Source organism: Lissotriton helveticus, chromosome 10, assembly GCF_964261635.1.
Source record: "Lissotriton helveticus chromosome 10, aLisHel1.1, whole genome shotgun sequence".
NCBI lineage: Eukaryota > Metazoa > Chordata > Amphibia > Caudata > Salamandridae > Lissotriton > Lissotriton helveticus.
Genome location: NC_136071.1, coordinates 1,098,062,666 through 1,098,087,811, shown reverse-complemented (window position 1 = coordinate 1,098,087,811; position 25,146 = coordinate 1,098,062,666). Strand labels below are relative to the sequence as shown.

The window sequence follows — 25,146 nt, the reverse complement described above, 5'->3', positions numbered from 1 at the left end:
TAAAGGACATTTGCATTAGTACAGAAACCTCATGATTTAGGACATGGTGGCATGGAAGGTCAAAGCTTATCCGTCACAAAGGCAAGGCTGGATCCAGTCCTTGGGAATTGTGGAGATACATATTTATTTATTGAAGAGTTTTATATAGCGCTTGCCACATCCAAAGGTATCGCTTCACAGCATGGGTACACACATTGATTTATGGCGCAATTGAATATGGGGCAGTGTGGCGGGCTGAATGGATCCCTGAACTTTTCTAAATTATTTTCCAATGCTAGTTTTAGTAAGGTAGGGCAGTTTTTGCAATTTAAAAAAAGCAGAGAACCTTGAATGAGAGCAAAATTGATTAACTCCATCCTATTTTCTTCCTTCGAACAAAACCAAATACTTGTTGACTACATGGCAAGATCAATAAACCAATGTTACAGCCCATGCACGCCATGCATCCAATTGTACATTGACCGGTTAATTTATTATTACAATGCTGGAGATACATCCACTGTTTAATTAATTATAGAGATGCTGTGGTAGCTAATACAGTGGTGACCTTTACCAAACTCCTGGGCATTGATGAAGTAACATCATGTAACTATAGTCTCTTAAAAGGCAAAAAGGAAGTGACTTCCGAATGGATGGCCTTTGACTGGGGTGACGTTATCGTCTTTTTTTCTACCAATCTATTAAAAGCTCGAGTGTGGATAAACAGTGATTCATAACAGGGGCAAAGCACCTGCTGCAAATACTGTTAAAGCCAAGTCATTCATGGGACATTGTTTACTAAATGTTTGTGCATGCGCTCATATGAAGCAGAGCAAAGGAGAGCGTCAATGTGCTTACAATATGAAATGACCTCCTGTGCAACTCTAAATTGCTTTGGATCTTGGGAGCTCACACTGAAACTTTAGTTACTGAAAGCCTTAGTTTTGAAAGATCCAAAAGACAGGTTTATTACACTATACGAGTTGCAAAATATCCCACAGGTGTTTTAAGGAGAAACACTCCTATCCACTTCCAAAGAACTAATAGAACCATCATGGAAGAGATAGAAGTAATTTTGACCAATTACTCTGACGCATTCATGTCCTATACAAATAAGAAGTAAGCTCAATGTTGTTTATGTAGAAGCACAAGAATTTATTAAACACGACTTCCAGGGAATGTTAGGGAAGTCGAAGTAGGCTGTGATATTTAACCTCAGAGATTAACAATGCATCTCTATCATTTTTGATTTATTCCAGGATCTTGGGATTTCAAAGGTGGGCCATATGAAGCGGATCCTCCAGGGAATTAAGGACATCAGTGTCCACCCGTAGACAAAGGAACAATGAAGATTGGGATGTTCGGGAGAAGAATGTCTCGAAGGATCTCAGAGCCCTCCTGGGACCAGTGGACAATTATATGTACAGATATACATAAAACCTCCAATCATTGAGACATTTCACACAGACTTTGAAGAAGACTTCTTGGAAGTTTACATTTCCATTTTTGGCCAAAGAAAGTTTGCTTTTTGTGTATTTTCCGAGGCTTGAGAAGGAACGGATTATCCGCATATCATATCTTGCCCAGTGGACGGACACAAAGCTGGAAACATGCTAGTTGTGTATGGCTAGAACACAACACTATGCCTCAAGTCTCCCACGGAAAGGAGGCTTTGAGTACATATTCGGCAGTTTGAGGGTTGTTTTAGCAGCCGAGGAATGGTACTTACACTGTATGTTGCATGTAGCACATGGAGAACAAAGGGAATGTTTACTTAGAATGAAACCTGTGAAACTGTGGCCCGTTGCCTTGAAGCAGGTCGTGGAAGTTTGACTTACTGTATTTAACTGTGAACATTGTTTTTTGACCAGAGCAATATTTATTTGTTTTTATTGGAGAGGTAGTGCTTCTTGTAGTATTGTACTTATTGAAAATTGGATGCAAAGAGGGTTCCCCGTCAATGCCAGTATCCCTCTACCCTTCTTGACGTGATGCCGCCCGAAAGGAGAAAGGGTCATTGGAGTTTCCAGACAAAGATCTTTGAGGCCCGCCGGAATCTGCCTCTGTAGATAGGGATGCGAGTGATAGCCAAACGATGGCCACCTTCCGTGTAGAAAGTGGGCCTTCAGGTCTGTTCTGAAGAAGAAGCAAAGATGGGAACACCAGTTTCATGAGCGGAATAATCATGCACCATAACCCAAACACAACCCCGACCAAGTAGTAGACGTATGCCGCTAACAGTAATGTGTTGCTGAAGTGTCCTGAATACTGCTACAAGCGTCAGTGGTCCGTTCCAGTGCCATTTATAACCACTGTATCTCTTCTTTGGATATATGTTTTCCCATGTTTCTGGGTATTTGAATGCCATTTTTGCACATCACACAGCTCTTGCATGCATGATCAGCTTGGTAAAATGGAAAATGGCTGGTTTTGTATATTCCTGGGACAGAAGTGCCATTGTATCTGTTGTTAATTTAACTGCGATGTTGCATTAAAGGTTCTGCAAGTTATCACCAACAACCCACACCCACACCATCACAGAGTTGTAACTCCACTCCGGTGGCATCTGGCTGGGCCTCAGTGTGACTAGCAATATGTGTATTTACCCGTGTTCTCCAGGTGATGGAGCCTAAAGACTGCATTGTTTGGGGCATCAGTTTAATCAAGTTTATCACTTAGTCGGTTGTTCACCTGGCAAAGCCAGATGAGGATCAGGGATGCCCTGGCTACATGCAAGGTTTCTCCTTCTACCCAGGATTGCAACATTTATCTCAGGCAAATGCTCAGTTAAATGGACGAATAAACCATAATAACCCATGACTGGTCAGGCACACACCTTGGCTATCCAAAGTTTTGCCATAAACAGTTTAAACGCATATGGACATGGAAGCAGAATCAAATGTTTAGAAGCCATAACATGTTTCCCTTTTATGCTTAGAAACGTGCACCAGTCGCATATTGTGAGGTCTAATACTGAACAAGTGAATTCCTTTTTCGCTTGCAAGAATACACTCAGGTATTACTTTAGTATGTTTTTGCATAGAAACATGGGTGAAGAAACTTGACTTTCATAGGAATAAAGTTTTCTACTTGCTGAGAAATGCCTTCCCATACAACCTCATCAGTTCCGGGGTGGGGGTTTCCCCTTTCACTTTCAGCTCTGTCAAGATATAGACTGGTAGGCCTGGGCTGTAAATTCCGTTCCGCTCGCGGAATTTGCGATATTTGGGTAATTTTGCATTCTGCAGAGAACACGGAATTGCCCAAAACTCCGCGATCCGCGGATTTTTTTTCTTGTTCGCACTTTCAAAATGAGTGTTCGCGAGATATTTCTCCCCGAGCATGCAAACAGAGTTCGTGAACAGGAAAAAAGCATTGAGAACGGGCTGAACAAGATTTCGTAGCACGACTATGCAAAATCCGCCCACCCCTATAGACTGGTGCCGTTTGTAGGAGTAAATCTCAGACTGTTTCAAAGGCAGTCGGAGATGAATTTGGGAATACCAACAAACATACGTTTATGGGAGACCTCCAACTTTCAGCACATTCCTGCCATGGATTGGCAACTTCCCACTACCAGGAGTAGATTTACTCACGCTGGCTACTCAGAGTAAATCCATTTACAAGTATAAAGTGAATTACAAAACTTGGGCTGCACTCAAATTAAGCGTTTCATGTGTATAAATCAACTAACAGCCACAAATAGCTTCTTAAATGAGTCCCAGAAATTCACCGCTTCCCCTTTTCCAGGAGATTCCCTGGATTTTGACTCTGAGCTCTGTCATCTCGAAACCAGAACAGTTCTGATCACGAATAGAGACCATCACCAAGCTAGCGCTCATACAACATGGCCGGTCAAAAGATACTCCCAAACAGGGCTTTATCACTTTAATTGATCAAGAATTAGACTCCCTGTAGGGACATGCATTTGACAAGGTGGCAAGGGTTTGTATTCTTAATGCAGAAGCATTTTCTGAATCTTGCATCCCAAATTACAAAGCATATTGGGGTAATATTTACCAGGACACTGCGCCACCAGTGCATCACTTTTTACGAGGCTCCAGTGGCATAATGCCCTCCTCCTCAAAGGAGAATGCAGTGGGCATTCCATCGCAACACCAATTGCTTTTTGACACTACCCCAGATTTACAAGGATCTTTAAATCTGAGGCAGCGCCAAAAACTAGCATTTAAAAGCAGACGTTTGAATGGCACAATGAGGAGAAATACTTTTATTTTTAAAAAATGTCTATATGTGCTGCAACACATATAGAAGTAGCGAATCGCCTTTAAGATTGTTTATGGGCAGGAATGCATTCCTTCCTGCATGTAAACAAACATCCCTGCAACGCAGGCATCGTGGCACAAGGATGTCTGCGTTAGAGCTAGGCAGCTTTTTTTTAGCGCCGGCACAAGGGAAGAAAAAAATCAGGGGTGCGCTGTATTCTTGTGAAATGCTTTGTAAATATGCACCTAAGTTTAAAAGCACTTTTCAACTTTTGGACATTTTCAAAAGTTCTATCCATTACTGCTATGGAAATAATAGGAAGACCGATTTATCAGGTCATCCTTCTAAGGTGGAGAAAAGAGCTACCCTCAAGTTGCTTAACAGGAAAAGCAGTTATTACCAAGCTTTAATATACTGAGGCAATAGAGCTCTTTGCAAGCCGTACACACCAGGAGAGCAAGATGAAACCAGATACATATAGCATGAATTTCACATATTTCTACTCTGAACACTTTGTCTGCTGAACAACCATGTTGACCAGCCTTCTAAGTGGCATTGCCCGAAAGGTATAGACTTGACACATTTTTAGACATTTTGGCAGTACATGAGTCCCTGAAACAAGATAGACCTTAACTAATGCCATATCGCTCAGGTATAGTAATTAAGCATTCAATTTGGAGTTGGGTGATAGTGGAAACGTTTGTGATTTCTGGAGAGCGTGCTACATCAAGAGGATAATCCACTAATGGAAATACTTCCAGCATGTATAAAACTGTCGAAGAAATTCCATTTGTTGATTCTTATTTAGATGTGCTTGTTCTAGAAATTAAGGGAGCATATTATCAAGAACGGAGTTTTATCGCCGCTTTAGCGGCAGGAAACTGCCGCTAAAGGGGCGATAATGTGCTTGAAAATATGCCCTTGAGAATTCCAATAGAAGCCCATGTTCTGGTGTGAACCTGGGCTTCTATTGGAATTCGAGGGCATGTTATCAAGCCCGTTATCGCCGCATTATCGGCAGTTTCCTGCCTCTGAAGCAGCGATAATTTTAACGGCGTTCTTGATAATATGCCCCTGGAGATCTTCCCTTACCACCCAACTGTAAATCTGCCCTAAATACGTAATGCACTGAAGGCAACGAATCAGAGGTCTGCAATTGTTTACAGTTATATTGACTTGTAAATGCACTGTTCCATTCACAAAGAACATATTGCTAGTCACCAAGGTACTTTCTGAACAAGCGCCATTTTCATGGAAGGATAAGTCTTTTGACCACGCCCATAGCTCGTGAAATGTGGTTAATTCCTATGTCTGGCCCTTCACCGTCTCCTAAGGGAGTGTTGTAGAAAATGTTTCAACTTGACTGTGCTGTATATTTTTTTCACTTGTTATAACGTTGTGCTGCTGACTATAAAGCCTGAGGCTTAACCCTGTGCCGTGTTGATTCTTTTTTTTATTAAACTGGGAAAAAGAGAGGGATTGCAACCCCAAAAAATCTTACTTTGTAAAAAGAAACCCCGGTCAATCCATGTTCTCCAACCATATTCTTCAATCTCCTTGTTCTATGTGATGTGATTTGGTATTTGTAAAGCGATGACTTCCACTCCGAAAGGAGCATCCTGGCGCGGTTTGGCTGGAGGTGAGAGGGGGGCCTTAGGGGTGCTAGATGAGAGAAAGGCATAATTCGTCTGGGGTACTAAATACCCACGTTTTCAGAGCCTTCCTGAATTGTGTTTCCGTTTTTAGTAATCTTAAATGAGTTGTTAAAAGGTTCCAGGCTTTAGTCCCTAATGTTGCCACTGTTTTTCCTCCTTTTGTCTTATATCTGAAGCTAGGTGGTTTGATGAGGTGGGCTGAAGAGGACCTGAGAGTCCTGGTGGTGATGTAGGGAGTGAACCGTGCCGATACGTAATTAGGTCCCGATTTATGCATGGCTCTATAGGTGATTGCCAGAAAGCTGTTGCAGTAGTCAAGGCGCGAGAGAATCAAGGCCACTGACATCCTTGCGGCAATGGGATCAGATAAAAAAACAATTTTGCCATTTAATAAGGCTAAAACAGGTCCCTGCTACAGCCGTAGCGTGTGGGAGGAAGGAGAGTGTGGTATCAAATTGTACTCCTACATTTTTAGCTACCTTGACCATGTCAGGTGGAGGTGTTGTTCCTTCAGGCCACCATTTACCGGGCTGTAAAGAGACATCTTTCCCTCTGGGGAGAATTTCAGTTTTGTCTGCGTTACATCTGAGGTGGTTGTCCCTCATCCACTCTATAACATCAGATAGGCAGTGTTTAAAATTAAGTTTGGCTTCTGTTGAATTATTATCCAATGAAAGGATCATTTGGGTATCATCTACGTAAGATGTGACTTTGATCCCAAAGGATCCTATCAGAGAAATGAGCAGGGTCATATATGTTGAACAACAGTGGGCTCAATGCTGAGCCCTGTGGGACTCCTGTTGTTATGTTGCGTTCCACCGAGAGGAAAGTGCCATGGGTATCCGCTTGTCTGCGGTGGGTGAGGAATGATTTTATCCATTCCAGAAAGGTACCTGAGATGCCGCCACGTTCGAGGCGATTCAGCAAAATGCTGTGCGAGATGGTATCGAACAATGCAGACAAGTCGAGTAAAATCAGTCCCACTTTCCTGCCTTTGTCGGCTATGGTTTTTAGGGTGTCAGTTATTTCCAAGAGGGCTGATTCTGTGGAGTGTTTTGGGCGAAAGCCAGATTTTTGAGGGTGGAGGATATTAGTGGCTTCAAGGAATTTGGATAGTTTTTTTAGGGCATTAATTTTTCTGTGATTTTGCCTAGGAGGAGAAGTGGGGATATAGGGCGGAGGTTTGAGAGCACAGAGGGGTCAATGTTTTGTTTCTTTTTCAGTGGTTTTCCTATTGCAAGCTTCCAATCATCTGGAACTATACCTGAGCTTATACACTACACAAATGTGTAAACTGCCAGGAATACAGGGATGCAATAAGGCAATATCTACATTCTTGCCCAGTGGATTAGACTCGTTTTTTCTGCCCTTCTGCCCCTGTTAGACTTGTTGGTTGTGCCCTTCTGCCCCCTGTTAGACTTGTTTTTCCGCCCTCTGTTAGACTCGTTTTTTGTGCCCTTCTGCCCTCTGTTAGACTCGTTTTTACCTTGTTTTTCTGCCCTTCTGCCCTCTGTTACTCGTTTTCTGTGTCCTTCTGCCCTCTGTTACTCGTTTTTCCCTTCCCTTCCAGCATCACTCAGCGCAACCCCTGCATCACTCAGCGCAACCCCTGCATCACTCAGCGCAACCCCTGCATCACTCCGCGCAACCCCTGCATCACTCCGCGCAACCCCAGCATCACTCAGCGCAACCCCAGCATCACTCAGCGCAACCCCAGCATCACTCAGCGCAACCCCTCCATCACTCAGCGCAACCCCTCCATCACTCAGCGCAACCCCAGCATCACTCCGCACCATCACAGCATCAATCTCTGCAACCATTCAACAACAACTGGTTCAAATATGTTCTCTCAATGTTTCAAACTTTATTACAAATGTCACAAAAAGATGTTAATATTTCACTTCTGTTCTTGGATTTTCATCACAATAAAATACACTGAACATAATCTTCACAAAAGTTATTTACAAAAGTTTAAGCTATTACCATTATAAATTACAATCACTTTTATTTAAGTATTAATTATTTTAAAAAATTAAAAGCCATTGTTATTTGTAATATCAATACATCTAAGTCACGTAAATACAAAACATGTTGCATTACAAATGCTATAGGTGTCACATTTGCGAAAGTTATAACTATTGGCATTGTAAATGACAAAGCTATTAATTTCGTTATTTTTAAAACCAACACATAAATAAAAAAAGACATTTACAAGACCAATAGCTCAAACTTTCATAATGCGAGACCTATTGCATTGCAAATGCTTGTTATTAGGTCGAGCATAACGGCAGCAGCATGCGCTGCTCGCTCTCCGAGGCATGCTGTAATAGTCTATGCAGTGGAAGTTCCGCCAACTCTCCACCCGTGTTTTGAATTGGCTTGCGTCATTGTCTTTCGTAAAAACGCTGGCTTCAGATTCATTATGAGGCTTGTTAGACCCTCCTGGGTCCTGCCTTGTCGCCATTTGTTACCACCCATAAGCACTGGATCTTTTATTCTGCTTGTTACACCGTATGCTTTATGTAGTGGGCGAGCACTATTTTGTTTATTGATACTAATGGGGACAATGGCGGCGGTTTTTTTGTTTTTGGGTGCAGAGTGCGGCGCCCGCCTTAGGGACACCACGCGCCGTTTAAAATTTTACTTTTAAAAGTTTTATGTTGAGGGCGGTGCCCTCTTCAGGGACGCTGCAATATTTCTTTTTTTAATCGTTTACAATGCCAATAGGTTAAAAACTCGCAATAGCAAGACCTATTGCATTGTAAATGTTTGTTGACCTTTTTGCTACGTCAGGTGCCATGCGGTGAGGGAGGTGGGCTGAGCGCCTGTTCTCTTCACCTAGGTCTTTCTTGGTCAGGTCAGCGTGCTTGTGTTCTGCCTGCTCTTGTACTGGCCGGGCTGGGCCCTAACTCACGTCACAGGGTCTGTCGTCGGCCTGTTTCTGGGGCGGGAGCCTCTTCTCAGGGGTGTCCAATAAGGTTTGGGCCTGTGTGCCTTTTGCTGTCCCACCTGCGATGCTGCGCTCTTTCTAATCATCTAGGGCCTTCTTCTAGGCGCTCCTCGCATTACCCCGGGGTCTCATGTGCTTAGCTGCAGACGAGATGGTGGGTTTCAGGCCTCGTTAATTTCTCAGTTAAGTAAGGAATAGGAAGATGAAAGCTGGAGGAGGAAACAAGCTAATTACTTAGTGGTAAATCTTCATTATCCTACTCGGCTACATGAAATATATATGGTTTCCCTTCCTGCCCAATCAGGCCGTAGCACTACTGCCTCTTAATGTCATCCCCCGCCCCCTCCCCCGGCAGAACAAACAGAGAACCTTCACTGGGACATGAACTCCGTGACCTGAACGCTGCACCCCCTGCCCACTCACTGCTGTACTACAACACGCGTTTTAATTAAAAACACCCTGAAAAGAGAGCCTTTGTATGTGTGAAAATAAAGAACATGCTGTCATTTGAGCATGCAAACAAATTCACACCAAAGAGGCAAAAGTTCTCCTGAAATAAAAGTGTCCTGGGGAAACCTGTTGCAGCGATGTCCTCAGTTTATGGGGGTGTTTTCTAGTGGCTAAATGTTTGCGTTGACAATTTAGAAGATCTGTGCTCTAATCCCAGCTCCACCCTTTTGACAGCAAGCTTTGTGTTATCCTGGGACTCGTCCTCACCCAGTCTCCCTTGCCAACACAGTGGCCTCTCTCCTTTTCCTTTACTCCTGAAGAGGTTTGATGCTCATTGGTGGACATGGACAGTACTGCAGGCCTTATTACTTTCTACCCTTCACCAGTACCGAATGCCCACCCACTCCGTGAAGCACACGTCACGGTGGGGTACCAGGTCCGCTCCGTTAAGGAGAAGGACAAGCTCCCTATGGCACATGCCAAAGACCACACATTGTAAGGTAACATACATCTTGCTTAGTGCTTAATCTGTTACACCGGGTTGGTTAAGAACGATTTGTTTAATATCAGAATGTCTGAAAAGCATTTCCGATTGAGGTTTTCCCTAAATGAACACAATTCGAAGGCACGTTATCACTATTAGCATTCATAAATTATATTTTTACAAATATCATGCATGGCCAGTTTGGGCGATCTGTGCTTGAATCTGGCTTCCACCTGTAATCTGTGTGATCCTGGGCAAATCTCTTTATGGCTTGGTCTGTGCCCCGTTTATTTTCTCTGCCAATATTATTGGTGCTCAGAAAAAGGCTACCTACGTGAAAAAAAGCAAGGACTGTTGCATTAGGAATTATATTTGTTGGAAAATCCTCACATTGCCATATATAGCTTCCTAAAAACATCACCAATTATACACGTTCACATGCCCATCGGCATGACCGATTTACTTGCGCTCAGTTAATTAATAATATAAAAAAAAAAAATAGTTCGGGGCTCGATGTGGGAGTTTCATGTGGGTAACAGGTTTCAATCTAAGCACAGTGAACTGTGCCTTTCATTGTTCACAGGTCAATAACAAGCATTTACAATGCAATAGGTCTCGCAGTTGTTAGAGTTTGAGCTATTGGCATTGTAAATGGCAATGTCTTTTATTTATGTGTTGGTTTTTAAAACATAAATAAAAGGCATTGTCATTTACAATGCCAATAGGTTAAACTCTCGCAAATGCGAGACCTATTGCATTGCAAATGCTTTTTTTTATGTAGTTGTCTGTGAAGTTCCACTTGCAAGTCATGGAGCACGCCCAGGTCAAGCAGAATCTGTGGTGTTTCTAGACAACTGAAACAGCCAATTGTTTTATGGCCAGTTCTTGCAGGGGCTTCACAAAAAACAACCACGAGGACTGACAGGGGAGACCCCTCAGCAATCCTGCATATTAATGTTTTAGGAGAAAAGATAGTTGCAAAAAAATACTAGGCGTGACCGTCTGGACAAGATTGGACAAAACCAAAGAAAAACAGCAGTCTTTTCCACGTTTGGTGTGTCTTTAAAGCCCTAGCCTAGCAACATTTTAACTGCACTCTGCACTCTGAATCTTGAATGTGCACTCTGCACTCTGAATCTTGAATCTGCACTCTGCATCTTGAATCTGCACTCTGAATCTTGAATCTGCACTCTGAATCTTGAATCTGCACTCTGAATCTTGAATCTGCACTCTGAATCTTGACTCTGCACTCTGAATCTTGACTCTGCACTCTGAATCTTGAATCTGCACTCTGCACTCTGAATCTTGAATCTGCACTCTGCACTCTGAATCTTGAATCTGCACTCTGAATCTTGAATCTGCACTCTGAATGCGAGTGCAGATTGCGAGTGCAGATTGCGAGTGCAGATTCAAAGCGCAGATTCAAAGCGCAGATTCAAGATTCAGAGTGCAGATTCAAGATTCAGAGTGCAGAGTGCAGATTCAAGATTCAGAGTGCAGATTCAAGATTCAGAGTGCAGATTCAAGATTCAGAGTGCAGATTCAAGATTCAGAGTGCAGATTCAAGATGTACTCACAATCTGCACTCTGAATCTGCACTCTGAATCTGCACTCTGCACTCTGGACTCTGCACTCTGGACTCTGGACTCGCAATCTGCACTCTGCACTCGCAATCTGCACTTGCACTCTGAGTCTGCACTCTGAGTCTGCACTCTGAGTCTGCACTCTGAATCTGCACTCTGAATCTGCACTCTGCACTTGCACTCTGAGTCTGCACTCTGAATCTGCACTCTGAATCTGCACTCTGCACTCTGAATCTGCACTCGCAATCTGCACTCTGCACTCTGAATCTGCACTCGCAATCTGCACTCTGCACTCTGAATCTGCACTCACACTCTGCACTCACACTCTGCACTCACACTCTGCACTCACACTCTGCACTCACACTCTGCACTCACACTCTGCACTCACACTCTGCACTCACACTCTGCACTCGCACTCTGCACTCGCACTCTGCACTCGCACTCTGCACTCGCACTCTGCACTCACAATCTGCACTCACAATCTGCACTCACAATCTGCACTCGCAATCTGCACTCGCAATCTGCACTCGCAATCTGCACTCGCAATCTGCACTCGCAATCTGCACTCGCAATCTGCACTCTGCACTCGCAATCTGCACTCTGCAATCTGCACTCACAATCTGCACTCACAATCTGCACTCGCAATCTGCACTCGCAATCTGCACTCTGCACTCGCAATCTGCACTCTGCACTCTGCACTCACAATCTGCACTCACAATCTGCACTCTGAATCCGCACTCTGAATCTGCACTCGCAATCTGCACTCGCAATCTGCAATCTGAATCTGCACTCTGAATCTGCAATCTGCACTCACAATCTGCACTCACACTCTGCACTCACACTCTGCACTCACACTCTCCACTCACACTCTCCACTCACACTCTCCACTCACACTCTCCACTCACACTCTCCACTCACACTCTGCACTCACACTCTCAATCTGCACTCTCAATCTGCACTCTCAATCTGCACTCTCAATCTGCACTCTAAGTGTGCTTACCCCTCTTCTAGTGCACTTCCTCAGAGGTAAGAAGCACTATATACATTCAGCTACAATACAATAAACGCCTTTCGCGAAATTATTTTCTTCCTTTGGTTGTCTGCCCTGGAAAATATATATATATATATATATATATATATATATATATATATATATATATATATACTACTTGTAGAAAACAAAAAAAAGCTTAACACAAAAAAGAGACAGGACGCTTTATTACAGTTTTATAAACATCAACTTTATCGACTGTTAACACCTCTCTTGGATCCGAAAAACCCAAACAGGAAATCACGATGATCATCCCAAAATATGTAATTGCGCAGACAAAGCTTGAGAATACTTTCATCGTTAATAGCCCATAGCCAACAGCAAGATCTCAAATACTCTGTACCCAACAATACCTAGGGTACACTGCTAGATTGATTTAGTATGGCACTGGAAGGGGAGGTGTGTGTACGAGGCCTATCATACTGTCTTCATAAATGTAAAAAGCCTACCTGTTGTGCTGTTCGGTAACTTTGCCCGACGGCTCCGAGAATATTTGCTGAAAGAACAAGCGGGAGGCGGCTCGGGCGCAGCACGTCTTCCGGAGACGTGCGCGTCCACAGAGCTGAGTCGGCTCGTGCACAGGCCAGTAGCGGCTCGTGCACAGCACCAGACTCCCTTGCCAGTGAACACGGCGACTATAGAACTCGCTGGCGGGAGCGCTTCGCGCTCCAACGCCAGCTCGACCTAAAAAGGAGTACCATTGTGGTGGAAGATGAAACCTAGTGTTTACAGCAAACAAATAAGCAAAATCTGCCGCAGCACGCGCAATAATAAACGCCTCATTATTTCATAGCCTCAGTTCTTACCGTACAATGTCACTACAATATTGAAGTTTTTTTTACATACACCTGGAACAGTGAGGTCTTTCCGTTAAATTATCAACCAGGAAACCATCAGGTCCCGGCTCTAATTCCAGCTTCGCTGTCAATACACTGTGTGTGATCCTGGGCAGACTCTGATCTCCACGTGTGTCATTTCTTAGAAATATGTTTTGGAAATAGGGCAGACCCTAGCTCCCAGGATCAGTGGAAGGTCGGACCTATAGGCCTGCTGTAGTTTTCTCTCCAGCCTCACGTTTTAAAACAAGTATTTGCAATGCAATAGGTCTCCCATTTACGCAAGTTTAAGCTATTGGTATTGTAAATGACAATGCGTTTTATTTCGGTTACAAAAACTACAATATAAATTAAGGGCATTGTCATTTACAATGCCAATAGCTCACACTCGCGTAAATGCGAGACCTGTTGCATTGCAAATGCATGTTTGTTAAGTGATTCATCAACCTCACTACCAAACAGGAAGTCTCCTGTGAAGGGTCGGTTAATTGAGGTTTGAACCTCTTGCTTGAAGCCGGATATTCTGAGCCAGGCATGCCTTCTCAACGTTGTGCCTGTGCACTTGTCTCTGCTGGCTGTATGGGCTGCCTCTAGGGCTGATTTCAGGCAGGTGTTAGCTAGGTTCTTTCCCTCCTGTATGATTATGTTTCTCTTTCTATCCTTCCCTGGGAGCTTGTTCATCAGTTCTTCAATGTCATCCCATTGTTGGTGGCCACACCTGTTGAGGAGAGCATTGGAGTTTGTCAAATGATCTTTATTCGGAATGTAAAACATCCATAAAAGTACACATAAAATCCAGCAAAGATAAAAACACAAAACACATCCCACTTGATTACAAATTCATAACGATATACAATTTTATCATGTGCAAAAATACAATCATTAGTGCAAAATGTGCAATAAACAATATGTAAAATATGCATAGTGCAAGTGTTTCAGTCAATTAACAGAGAAGCACGAGACCGTACAGCGGCTTTAAGAAAGCAACTCTCTAAAAATGGCCTTGTCTGTTTTTAACATTAATAAATCTTTGAGAGCCAGTTTAAAATCTGTCAGAGCGTTTTTCCTACAGTACGGCATTAGAAAGTGCAAAGTGTGCATTCTGTAAAAACCACAAAAGAAAATGAAATGAAGCAGACTTTGTGTGCCGCCTGAGTTACAGGGACAGTTTAAGTTTTCCACATGTTTGTTGAAGCCTAATGGAAAACAAAGAAGATTTATGACACTACCGTCCCTAAATCGAAATAGCAGACTCCTGTTCCATCTGCCAAGCTTCAGGTGGAGGTAGCCCTGAGGAAAGGCAGATGATTTTTCACTTGCCTCCGTGAAGGAGGTGTATCTAATTGTAGAGGACTTTACCTGATCGCGCGTTGATCTCTCCTTGCGATAACGATCATACAGGGCCTTTTTTTACTAAGTTCTTATGCGAGTGATCAATAAGTTGTGGGGTAATAAAAAGATGGCCTATCTCCACACTTAATAGACTGTTCTCCACAGCTTTAAGCCAAGGTATACAATTAGCCCTCTCACAATTTAAACAGTCCATGATAATGTCACGTGACAAGGAGGCAGCAGGATTACACCAGATTTTTATCCAGAACAGAGGGGGTCTGGATCTTAAAAAGTCTTCTGTGTAGGGGAGGTTTAGTTCCCTATGGCAGATGTGAGTTGGTGCACTAATGACCCCCCCCCCCCCCAAATCTTCCGGCAAAATCTATTCTCTTCGGTCTGTAATTGGGTACAGTTAGAATGACCCCATACCTCGGCACCATAGGTTCCCACGGGCAGGCATTGTGTTTTATAGATTTGTAAAAGAGACACAATCACATCAGCCTCATTGAGTTGACGAAGGGAGGTTAGAGAATTTATGGCCTTACTCATTTTATTCCTTGCTTGGGCGACGTGAGGTTGCCAGGAACCAGTATTGGAAAATAACAAACCAAGGTAAGGGAAAGTGCAAGTGCTTTTTAAAATGTCGTCCCCTGATTGAATTATATTGTAACTTTTAGGGCCGCAAGACATTATGAACGATTTTTTAAAATTGGTATGGAGACCCAAATCTCCCATATACTCAACAAGACCAGAGATTAAAATTCGTAATGCATTAGGTGTGCGGCCCATAAGGACCGCATCGTCAGCAGAGAGTAATGCAGGAACAGGTTTGCCATTAACTTGCGGGAAATCCTTAGTTAGTTTGCTTAAAGAGACGCTCAAATCATTTATATACAAGATGAAAAGCAGGGGGGCCAGTACACAACCCTGTCTGACCCCCCTGCCAATTAAAATATCATTAGAAAGGAGTAGTTTCTGTCCTGTAACTCCAGTTCTGTAGTAGGGGTATCTCTGTTATAGTCATAATCTAGTGAATAGTCCCGCCCATGTGCGTGGACCCCGGAGCAATCAAAAATAATCTCTTACAGTGTCAAAAAATGCAGAAAATGCATAGACACTTAAGAGAGAATTTAAAGACAGATAATGCAGCCAAAAAGGCTACACTGTCCAGTACTTCAACTAGAAATTCCACCATAAAATCCACAAAACAGCAAAGCCTGTACAGATTTCCCTTGCTTAACAGCAAAATCCCTCAGGAATGATAGAGAGAAGAACCTGGACAGACAAGCCCCATAGGCTGCCATTATGTGGCTTAATTAGGATACTGTGCCTTTAAGGAACCTTCCACAACCTTCTCTCAGTATCCCAGAATGCATAGCAGGTCCAACTTAGCCTCAGTTCTTTTCGAAGGCGTAGAAAACGCCAGACCTGTAGCATTATGATCATGAACAACACTCCACCGGGGAGGCGGGAGGGCGCTTATGACTATAACAGAGATACCCCTACTACAGAACTGGAGTTACAGGACAGAAACTACTCCTTCTGTAGTAGGGGATCTCTGTGTATAGTCATAATCTAGTGAATAGAATGGCAAGCCCATCCCCACACCAAGCGGCGGTGGAGAGTAAAATAACGCCACTACTGTGCGAACAGATTCCGCAGCGAAGCCTGCCCAACCTGAGCGTCTGTCCTGGCATCAGAATCCAGGCAGTAATGCTTAGCAAAGGTATGGACCGACTTCCAAGTGGCCGCCTTGCAGATCTCTGCAATGGGAACATTACGGAGCATAGCTGTCGTAGCAGCCTTGCCCCTGGTGGAATGAGCCTTAGGTTTGCCCCCTAAGGTCTTATTAGCTTTGCAGTAACACAACTGAATGCAGGACACAATCCACCTAGAGATGGACTGTTTAGAGGTAGCAAGACCCGTCCTGACTGAACCATAATTGATGAACAATTGGTCTGACCTACGAACATCTTTAGTCTTATCAAGATAAAACTTCAGCACCCTCCGCACATCCAGGGAATGTAAAGACCTTTCCGCCGGAGATGAAGGATTCTGAAAGAACGTAGGCAAAGTGATAGTCTGATTGATATGAAAATCAGAAACAACCTTGGGAAGAAACTTAGGGTGAGTACGCATAACAACTTTAGCATTATGAAATACAGTATAAGGTTCCTGGCAACACAATGCCTGAATCTCACTCACCCTGCGGGCCGATGTAATGGCCACGAGGAACGCCGCCTTCCAGGACAGGTGCTGCAACGAAGCCTTATGAATGGGTTCAAAAGGCTCCTTCATCAATCTGGACAGCACCACATTCAAGTCCCATGAAGGCGAAGGAAGCCTGACAGGAGGGAACACTTTCTTCAAGCCTTCCAAAAAATCTTTGATCACAGGGATCTGGAAAAAGGAAGTCTGTGAAGGGCCTTTCCTGTAGGCAGTCAAAGCAGCCAGATGAACCTTAATGGAATGGACATTAAGGCCCGACTGCGCCAGATGAAGCAGATATGGAAGGATGACATCTTCCTTGCATGACGTAGGGTCATAGTTCTTAGACTTGCACCAGATGCAAAACCTCTTCCACTTGTAAGCATAGGAAGTCCTAGTGGAAGGTCGCTTAGCCTCCTTCAGTATGCCCATACAATCCTCTGGGAGATTCAGATGGCCATATTGCACTATTTCAGGAGCCATGCCGCCAAACTCAAAGACGAGAGGTTGGGGTGCACCATCCGCCCCCCGAACTTCGTGAGAAGGTCCGGCCTGCACGGCAGCTTCATGTGAGGAAGGAGAGAACGGTGAAGCAGGTCCGTGAACCACCACTGTCTGGGCCATTCCGGGGCAATCAGAATCATTCTCGCCCTGGATTGAGACAGCTTGATGAGAACCGCCGGAATCAGGGGAATTGGTGGAAAAGCGTACAGAAAGCTGTTCGACCAGTTGATCCATAACGCGTTCCCCAGCGTCCCTGGTTGGTAGTACCTGGAGGCGAAGCCTCGGCATTTGCTGTTTTCGGCGGTGGCAAACAGATCTACGTCTGGAGTTCCCCACCTTGCGAAGACTTCTCCTAGTACTTCGTCGTTTATGACCCATTCGTGGTTTTCCTGCACGATTCTGCTCAGTTCGTCTGCCTGAACATTCTGCACACCTGGCAGATGGGTGGCCGTTATAGACAGTCCTCGAGCCAGAAGCCAGTGCCAGATCGCCTGCGCCTCCTGCGACAGAGTGCGCGATCTCGAGCCCCCCTGCTTGTTGAGGTAATACATCGTTGTCGTGTTGTCCGTCTGAACAAGCAGAGAGTTGGTCTGAAAGGACGGATGAAAGGCCTTCAGTGCCAAGTGAACAGCTCTCAGTTCCAGGAAATTGATGTGGTACGTGGACTCCGTCGGGGACCACGTCCCTTGAATTTGCAGGTCTCCGGAATGCGCCCCCCAACCTTGGAGAGACGCATCCGTCACGATGGTCTGTGCGGGAATGTCCTTGTGGAAGGGAACGCCTCTGAGGAGATTCTCCTTCGAGCACCACCACTTCAGAGACTGAAGAGCATGTAGAGACAGTCGTATCCTGTCGTCCCAAGAACCTCTCCTCTGGTCCCACTGATCCTCCAAGCACTCCTGCAGAGGTCTCATCTGTAGCCGTGCGTGAGGAGTGAGAAAGATGCAAGAGGCCATCGATCCCAGTAGAGAAGACACAGTCCTCACAGTCGTAGACGGAGTTTTCATGAGAGCCTGAGCCTTCCGAACGAGTGATAAACGTCGCTCTTCCGAAGGAGACACGCTTGCTGACAGCGTATTGATGGAGGCCCCCAAGTACTGGATGCACTGCACCGGAATCGGGACCGACTTGGACATGTTGATGTGCAACCCCAGCTTGTTCAAGAGAACGCACGTCTTCTGGAAGTGTGCTCGAGCTTCCGAGAAGGAGGAGGCTTTGATCAACCAATCGTCCAGGTACGGGTAGACAAACACCTTGTTCTTCCTCAGGTGTGCCGCTACCACTGCCATACATTTTGAGAATGTCCTGGGTGCAGACTTCAGTCCGAAGGGTAGCACCGTGTACTGATAGTGATTGGTGCCGACTTGAAAGCGCAGAAATTTTCTGTGTTTGCATGCAATGGGCACGTGGAAGTATGCGTCCTGTAGATCTATGGCACACATCCAGTCTCCCCGTTGCAGCTGAGGGTAGATCTGATGCAACGACAGCATGCGAAACTTTTCTCTGCGAATCCACTTGTTTGCCTGCCGCAAATCCAGAATGGGCCTGAACTCGTTTTTGTCCTTCTTGCGGACAAGAAAGAACCGAGAGTACAGACCTCTTCCTCTTTGAGACAGAGGTACGTCTTCGATCGCCCTTTTCCTTAGCAGAACGTCCGCCTCCGTCTGAAGCTCGCGCAGTTGATACTGCGAGCTGACGGGAGGAATCGATGGAGGAGGGCTGGTGAAACGTAGACTGTATCCATTGCAAACAATATTCAGCACCCACTTGTCCTGAGTAATTTTTCTCCACTCTGCCAGAAAAAATTGAACGCTTCCCCCCACCGGAGCGGGTAACGGACGAGGGGGAAGTAACAGCTCAGGGACGGGACCCGGCCGGGCCCTTGGTCGCGGTAGAGGACTGTTGACGACCTCTACCACCCTGTCGCTTCTGGAAGGGCTGCCTGTACTGCTGCTGCTGCTGCCGCTGTTGATGTTGACCAGCAGACTGCCCCCTTCCACGACCCTGCGCCCCAAACCGACGTTGGTACTGTCGGAAGGGTTTCTTTTCCTTGGGCTTTTCCAAGCCCACTGCCGTCAGGGTCTCCGCTTCGGCCTTCATCCTGGCCATCTCATCATCCGCGTGCTTCCCGAAGAGGGTATCTCCGGAAAACGGGAGATTCGCCACGCGTTGCTGTGCCTCCGGTTTCAACGATGTCAACCTGAGCCAAGCATGGCGTCTCTGGTGAATCCCGTGGCAATATCCGTGCGCGGACAGCAACGATATGTCTGCTGCGGCGCCGATGGCCTGATTAGAGACCAACATCCCCTCCTTGACGATCTCCACGAAGTCCTCCTTGCGGTCTCGAGGGACGAGGTCTGCGAACTGCTCCATCGAGTCCCAAAGGGACCGGTCGTAACGTCCCAGCAAAGCCGAGTCACTGGCTGCCTTCATGGACGAGGCGGATGTCCCACACGCCTTGCGACCAGCAGAATCGATCCACCGGCTCTCCTTGTCCGGAGGCACCGTGGACGCAGGGGAGGTAGCATGAAGCTTCCGAGCAGCAGTCACGATTTATTTATTTTTATTTATTTTGCATACTTATAACGCGCTGGGAATCGACTCCCTGAGGAGTATCTCCGCGCCTTTTTGGCAGCATCTGAGACCAAGGCCTGCTCTAACAATATTAAGTGAAGACTTAGTGGGATTAATAGTTGAACAAGAAAGTTTTTAATTTTTTCCTAAAAGGAAAGTGTTCCTTACAGGTTCTAATGTCATAAGGAAGATCGTTCCAACACTTTGGTCCAGCTACAGACAGAGCCCTTCCACCTTGTCTGGTCTTACAAAACCTGGGGACACATAACAGCTCTTGATTACCAGATCTCAGAGTTCTAGCAGGGATGTAAGGGACAAATTTTTTTGTTAGATAGTCAGGACCTTTACCAATGAGACATTTATGGATGATGCAGCACGTTTTAAACAAGACTCTCTGTTTCACAGTGAGCCAATGTAGTTGATTCAGTAATGGTTTCGAGGGTGTACGTGCTGGGGCATTCAAAACCAAGCGTGCTGCCGTGTTCTGCACAACTTGGAGTTTGTTAATGATGCCCTCATTGGCGGCTAACAGCAGCCCGTTACAGTAGTCCAGTCTGCTCAACACAAGCGACTGAACTAGCGTTTTCCTGGTGGAATCAGGTAACAGGGGGAAAACCCTTCGGAGAAGACCAATCACATGGAAACAGGAGCCTACCACTTGATTGGTATGATGTTTAAAAGCGAGCTCCTGATCCAGTTTGACCCCGAGATCTTTTACCACCTCTTTGGGTACGGGGACTGGGCCAAGGTCTTGAGGCCACCAGTCGGGAGTCCACAATCTTTTGGCCTCTCCAAAAAGCATTACCTCAGTCTTTGAGACGTTACACTGAAGGAAATTTGCTGCCATCCATTGGGCCACCTCTTTCATCCCCTGGGCAAAGGAGCTGCGTACCTCAGGAGTCATGATTTTAAAGGGGAAGAGGAGTTGAGTATCGTCTGCATACGATACAGGAATAAATCCGTGGGATCTCATGATGTTAGCCAGGGGTGCCACGTAGATGTTAAAAAGTGTAGGGCTCAAGCAGGAGCCCTGTGGCACCCCCTTAGAGATCTCCACCTCCTCTGACTGGTACGGACCCAGTGTGACTCTCTGAGTACGCTTGATGAAAAAGCTCTTTAGCCAGGCCAACGCCTTGCCACCCAGCCCGATGTTAATGAGTCTGGAGGTCATGATATCATGTGACACAGTGTCAAACGCCGCTGACAGATCTAAAAGCACCAGGATAACGGAATAACCCTTATCCTGTAGCATATGGAGATCGTCAGCGACGGACAGCAAGGCGGTCTCAGTACTATGCCTGGGTCTGAACCCCGATTGTGAAGGGTCAAGTCCTCCTGCACTTTCTATATATTTGGATAAGTGCCGATTTACAAACTTTTCGGCGAGCTTCCCTAAAAAAGGGAGGAGTGAGATAGGTCTCAGGTTTGTGAGGTCGGTCCAGGGAATGGAATTATTTTTGCGTAGGGGTCTGACCAAAGCTTGCTTCCAGCCTAGGGGGACTTCCCCCGTGCTCAGAGAAAGGTTAAGTACCTGCTGAATACTTACACCCAGCTCCTCAGTGAGAAGAGACATAACCCGTGCTGGTATAATATCCGAGGGGCACCCGCTCTTAGTTTGGATGATAAGAGTGGTTATCTCCTCCAATGATATAGGTGGAAAGGCTTCAAGCTTACAGGTCGTATTTCCTATTGGGCTAATATGGGGCTGGACCAAGCTATCAGCATTGCTCATAGAATTCGAGGTGGATTTGGTGGCTAAGATCTTCGTATAAATGCCATCTATTTTTTTGACAAAAAACTGAGAGATATTATTGCACAATTCCTGAGACTCAATTCCATCTGTTTCGCAAGCCGAGGGTTTTATAAAGGTTTGCAAGATCTGGTAGAGTACTTTAGGATTTTTTCCGGCTGCTGACAATTGGGTTGCAATATGATGTTTCCGTGCAGCCCGAATAGCTTTATGGTAAGCTTTTAATGAGGTCCTGTGTGATTCTTTGTCCTCTGCCTTATGAGTGGCCCTCCAACGTTTTTCTGACTTCCTAGCAGTTAGCTTTAACTGTCTAAGATCGTCAGTGAACCAGACCTCTTGTTTAGAAATAGGCCGTGGTTTAAATTTTCTCAAGGGAGCAACCTGGTTAATAGTCAGTGTTAAGGCTTCATATAATTTGACTAATGCGGAGGAAACATCATCTCCACATTCATCCCAGTTGGGCTCTGAGTATTTACTCCTGAAACCCTCAGCAGTTAGTTTGTACGATGACTGAATCCGGTACCGGGTCCTTCCTCAAGAAGGCTGGGTCTGAGTCCGGAGCCCTGTACTTTTTCAGTATCCTGGAAGGTACAGATTTCACCGTTGCCGGCGTCAGGAATAGCTGTTCGGCGGGCTCAAGGAGCCCCGGCACCAGAGGTAACAGGGGGCGAGACAAGTGCCTTTTGTGTAAAGTCTCAAAGATTACCGAGGTAGAAGCCGTAGGTGCTTCAACCTCAATGCCCAACTTCGCCGCACCACGCAGGAGAACCTCCTGAAATGTGCTAATATCGTCTATCGGAGACACCCTAGTCTCCGGCGAATCGGACAGCGTGGGCGAGTAGGAACGGGTCCCAGATGGAGAACGTGACCTGGACCGACGTCTCTTGTGATGATGCCTGGATCGTGATGAAGATCCGCGGCCACTCCTCGATTTGTCCCGTCTCCCCGAGCGAGACCTCGACCTCTTGGGCCTCGGACGCTCCTTCGGCCTCCCAGGGTCAGGAGCTCCAGGCTTCTTAGGAGTCTTATTCGGAGGCGTCGGGAACTTAGGCATCGACACCTCCCTCGGTGGGATCGGGGGTGGAGGCGCAACCGGACGCGGGTCCCGCGGAGCCGGCTTCGGAGGCGGGGTAGGGGCCTTCGGAGGAGGACCCTTCGGCACAGCCGGCCGCGGAGGAGGCGTAGACGGCTTCATCGGAGTATCCACCCCGGAATGCGCCGGTCCCGGCGAGCCATCACCTCTACCAGAGAGTGGGGAGCCCCCCACAGTCCTGGGCCTGTCCTTAGGACCTCCGCTGAAGACCGGCGTCCAGACGACGACCGATGTCCCCTCGACGTCGAACGGTCCTTCGGCGTCGACCGAATCACACTCCTCGACGTCGAACCGTGTCTCCGTCTCGACGTCGACCCCGACCAGATCGACGAGCCACGAAACCTCGACGACGGGCGATGGTGCCTCGACGGCGACCTCGACCTCCTCGCCGGTCTCGACGTCGACTTCCTGGATCGCTTCGACGGCGACCCTTTGGACCTTCTCGACGTCGATCTCCTTGACCGTCTTGACGTCGGCCTTTTGGAATGCTTCGACGTCGACCTCTTCGGCGCCGGAGATGCCTTTCGTCTCGACGGCGACCTTGACGACGAGGATCCCCTCGACGACGATGTCCTCGACGGCGAACGGCGGTGTCGCCTCGACGGCGAGCGCCGACGCCGGGCCCTCCGATGTCGATCACTCGACGCCGACAGCGACGACGGGGATATCGACACCGGCTTCGACGGCGGCCGGAACACGTTCCTCGACGTCGACGGGCGACGTTTTCTCGACCCAGAGCCCTGGGGAGACCTGGAACTGGCCGTTGACCGTCCCCTCGACGTCGTGGTCAGCGCAACTGACCCAGACGGAGACCTTGGGCGAGGGCTGGTCTTCCTGCCCCTGGGGAGCCCCCCAGAGGCCTCAGCATGGGTAGAAGGAGCCCCTCCTGACCCACCTCGTGCCTTCAGCTTTCTCTCCTCAAGTCCCTGAAGCCTGATCTTCTTCCTCTCCTTCAGGGTCCTTCCAGAGAAGCTTCTGCAGATCCTACACTCCTCAGGGATGTGGGAAGAGGGAAGGCAGAGAATACAGACCTCATGGGAGTCTGTCTTGGCCTTCTTTCTTGAGCACTCAGGGCATTTGTCGAATAATGCAGGCATTATGGACAAAAAAAGAGTGCAGAAACACAGAAAGAAAGTCACCAAAGTACTTTAAAAGTACCAAAAATCGAAATCAGTGTAAAACACTAACAAAAACCCTTGAAAGGGAGAGCTCAATGCTCCAGGGTCCTGCTTGCAGGAGCCGGAAAAAAGAACTGAGGCTAAGTTGGACCTGCTATGCATTCTGGGATACTGAGAGAAGGTTCTGGAAGGTTCCTTAAAGGCACAGTATCCTAATTAAGCCACATAATGGCAGCCTATGGGGCTTGTCTGTCCAGGTTCTTCTCTCTATCATTCCTGAGGGATTTTGCTGTTAAGCAAGGGAAATCTGTACAGGCTTTGCTGTTTTGTGGATTTTATGGTGGAATTTCTAGTTGAAGTACTGGACAGTGTAGCCTTTTTGGCTGCATTATCTGTCTTTAAATTCTCTCTTAAGTGTCTATGCATTTTCTGCATTTTTTGACACTGTAAGAGATTATTTTTGATTGCTCCGGGGTCCACGCACATGGGCGGGACTATTCACTAGATTATGACTATACACAGAGATCCCCTACTACAGAACTTCTCCATCATTATTAATGCGTACACGAGCTTTTAAATCGCTATGAAGGTGTGCCAAAAAATTAACCAAGGTTTCATCTAAACCATAATTTAACAGGACTGACCAAAGGCAGGAACGGTTAACAAAATCAAAAGCAGAACTTAAATCCATAAAACCAAAATATACAGGTGATCGTTTGGCGATCGTATATTTGGCCATAAGCAGGTTTAGGTTCAAGCACTGCTCCTCCGTGCCCACTTTACGTCTGAAGCCGAGCTGGCAAGGGTGTAGGATGGTATTTTCTTCTGCCCAGGTGCTAATTCTATTAAAAAGAACCCGGCCTAAAACTTTTAGTGTGTTGTCGATTAATGATATTGGGCAACCAGGATCGAGTCTGTCGCCTTTTTTGAATATGGGTACAATGGTACTACAAGACCATGTTTCCGGAACAGTGGAGAGGGATAAATTGTTAAAAACATTGCATAACAAAGGTGCCCAAAAGTCGGGTTCAGATTTGAGCTGGTCGATGGATAAGCCATCTGGACCAGGGGCTTTGTTGCCCGCGCTTTCAGTGTTGGCATCCTCCACCTCAGACAACAAAATATTTAAGGGCTTTATTGCTGGAGCAATTTCAATTAGGTTGCCAGGCGCAGGAGCATCATAAATCCTTGAAAAGTGGTTCACCCACACGTCCCCTGTTATGTTGCAGTTGATAGGGGAAATGTTAGAACCCAGTGATCTAAGATTCTTAACGCCCCTCCAAAACCCTGCAGCGTCTCGTAGGGCAGCTGCACGAACGAGGGAATCCCAATGGTCTTTTAATAGCTCTGCA

At 46.2% G+C, this 25,146-nt stretch overlaps 2 protein-coding genes across 15 annotated transcripts in view; one reads left to right on the top strand and one right to left on the bottom strand.

The window, feature by feature from the left end:
- DGKK (diacylglycerol kinase kappa) overlaps positions 1–5,638 on the top strand; it is a 556,369-nt gene extending 550,731 nt beyond the window's left edge. For 11 of the 14 annotated variants that reach the window (XM_078663836.1, XM_078663835.1, XM_078663830.1 and 8 more), the window contains one exon: positions 1,239–5,638. In XM_078663836.1, the coding sequence (XP_078519962.1) occupies positions 1,239–1,291 (53 nt within the window). In that variant the 3' untranslated portion in view covers positions 1,292–5,638. The remainder of the gene's footprint in view (positions 1–1,238) is intronic. The other 3 variants (XR_013601700.1, XR_013601701.1, XR_013601702.1) reach the window with 1 other exon arrangement.
- LOC144785288 (uncharacterized) overlaps positions 1–25,146 on the bottom strand; it is an 850,769-nt gene that overhangs the window by 713,086 nt on the left and 112,537 nt on the right. The window lies entirely within an intron of this gene.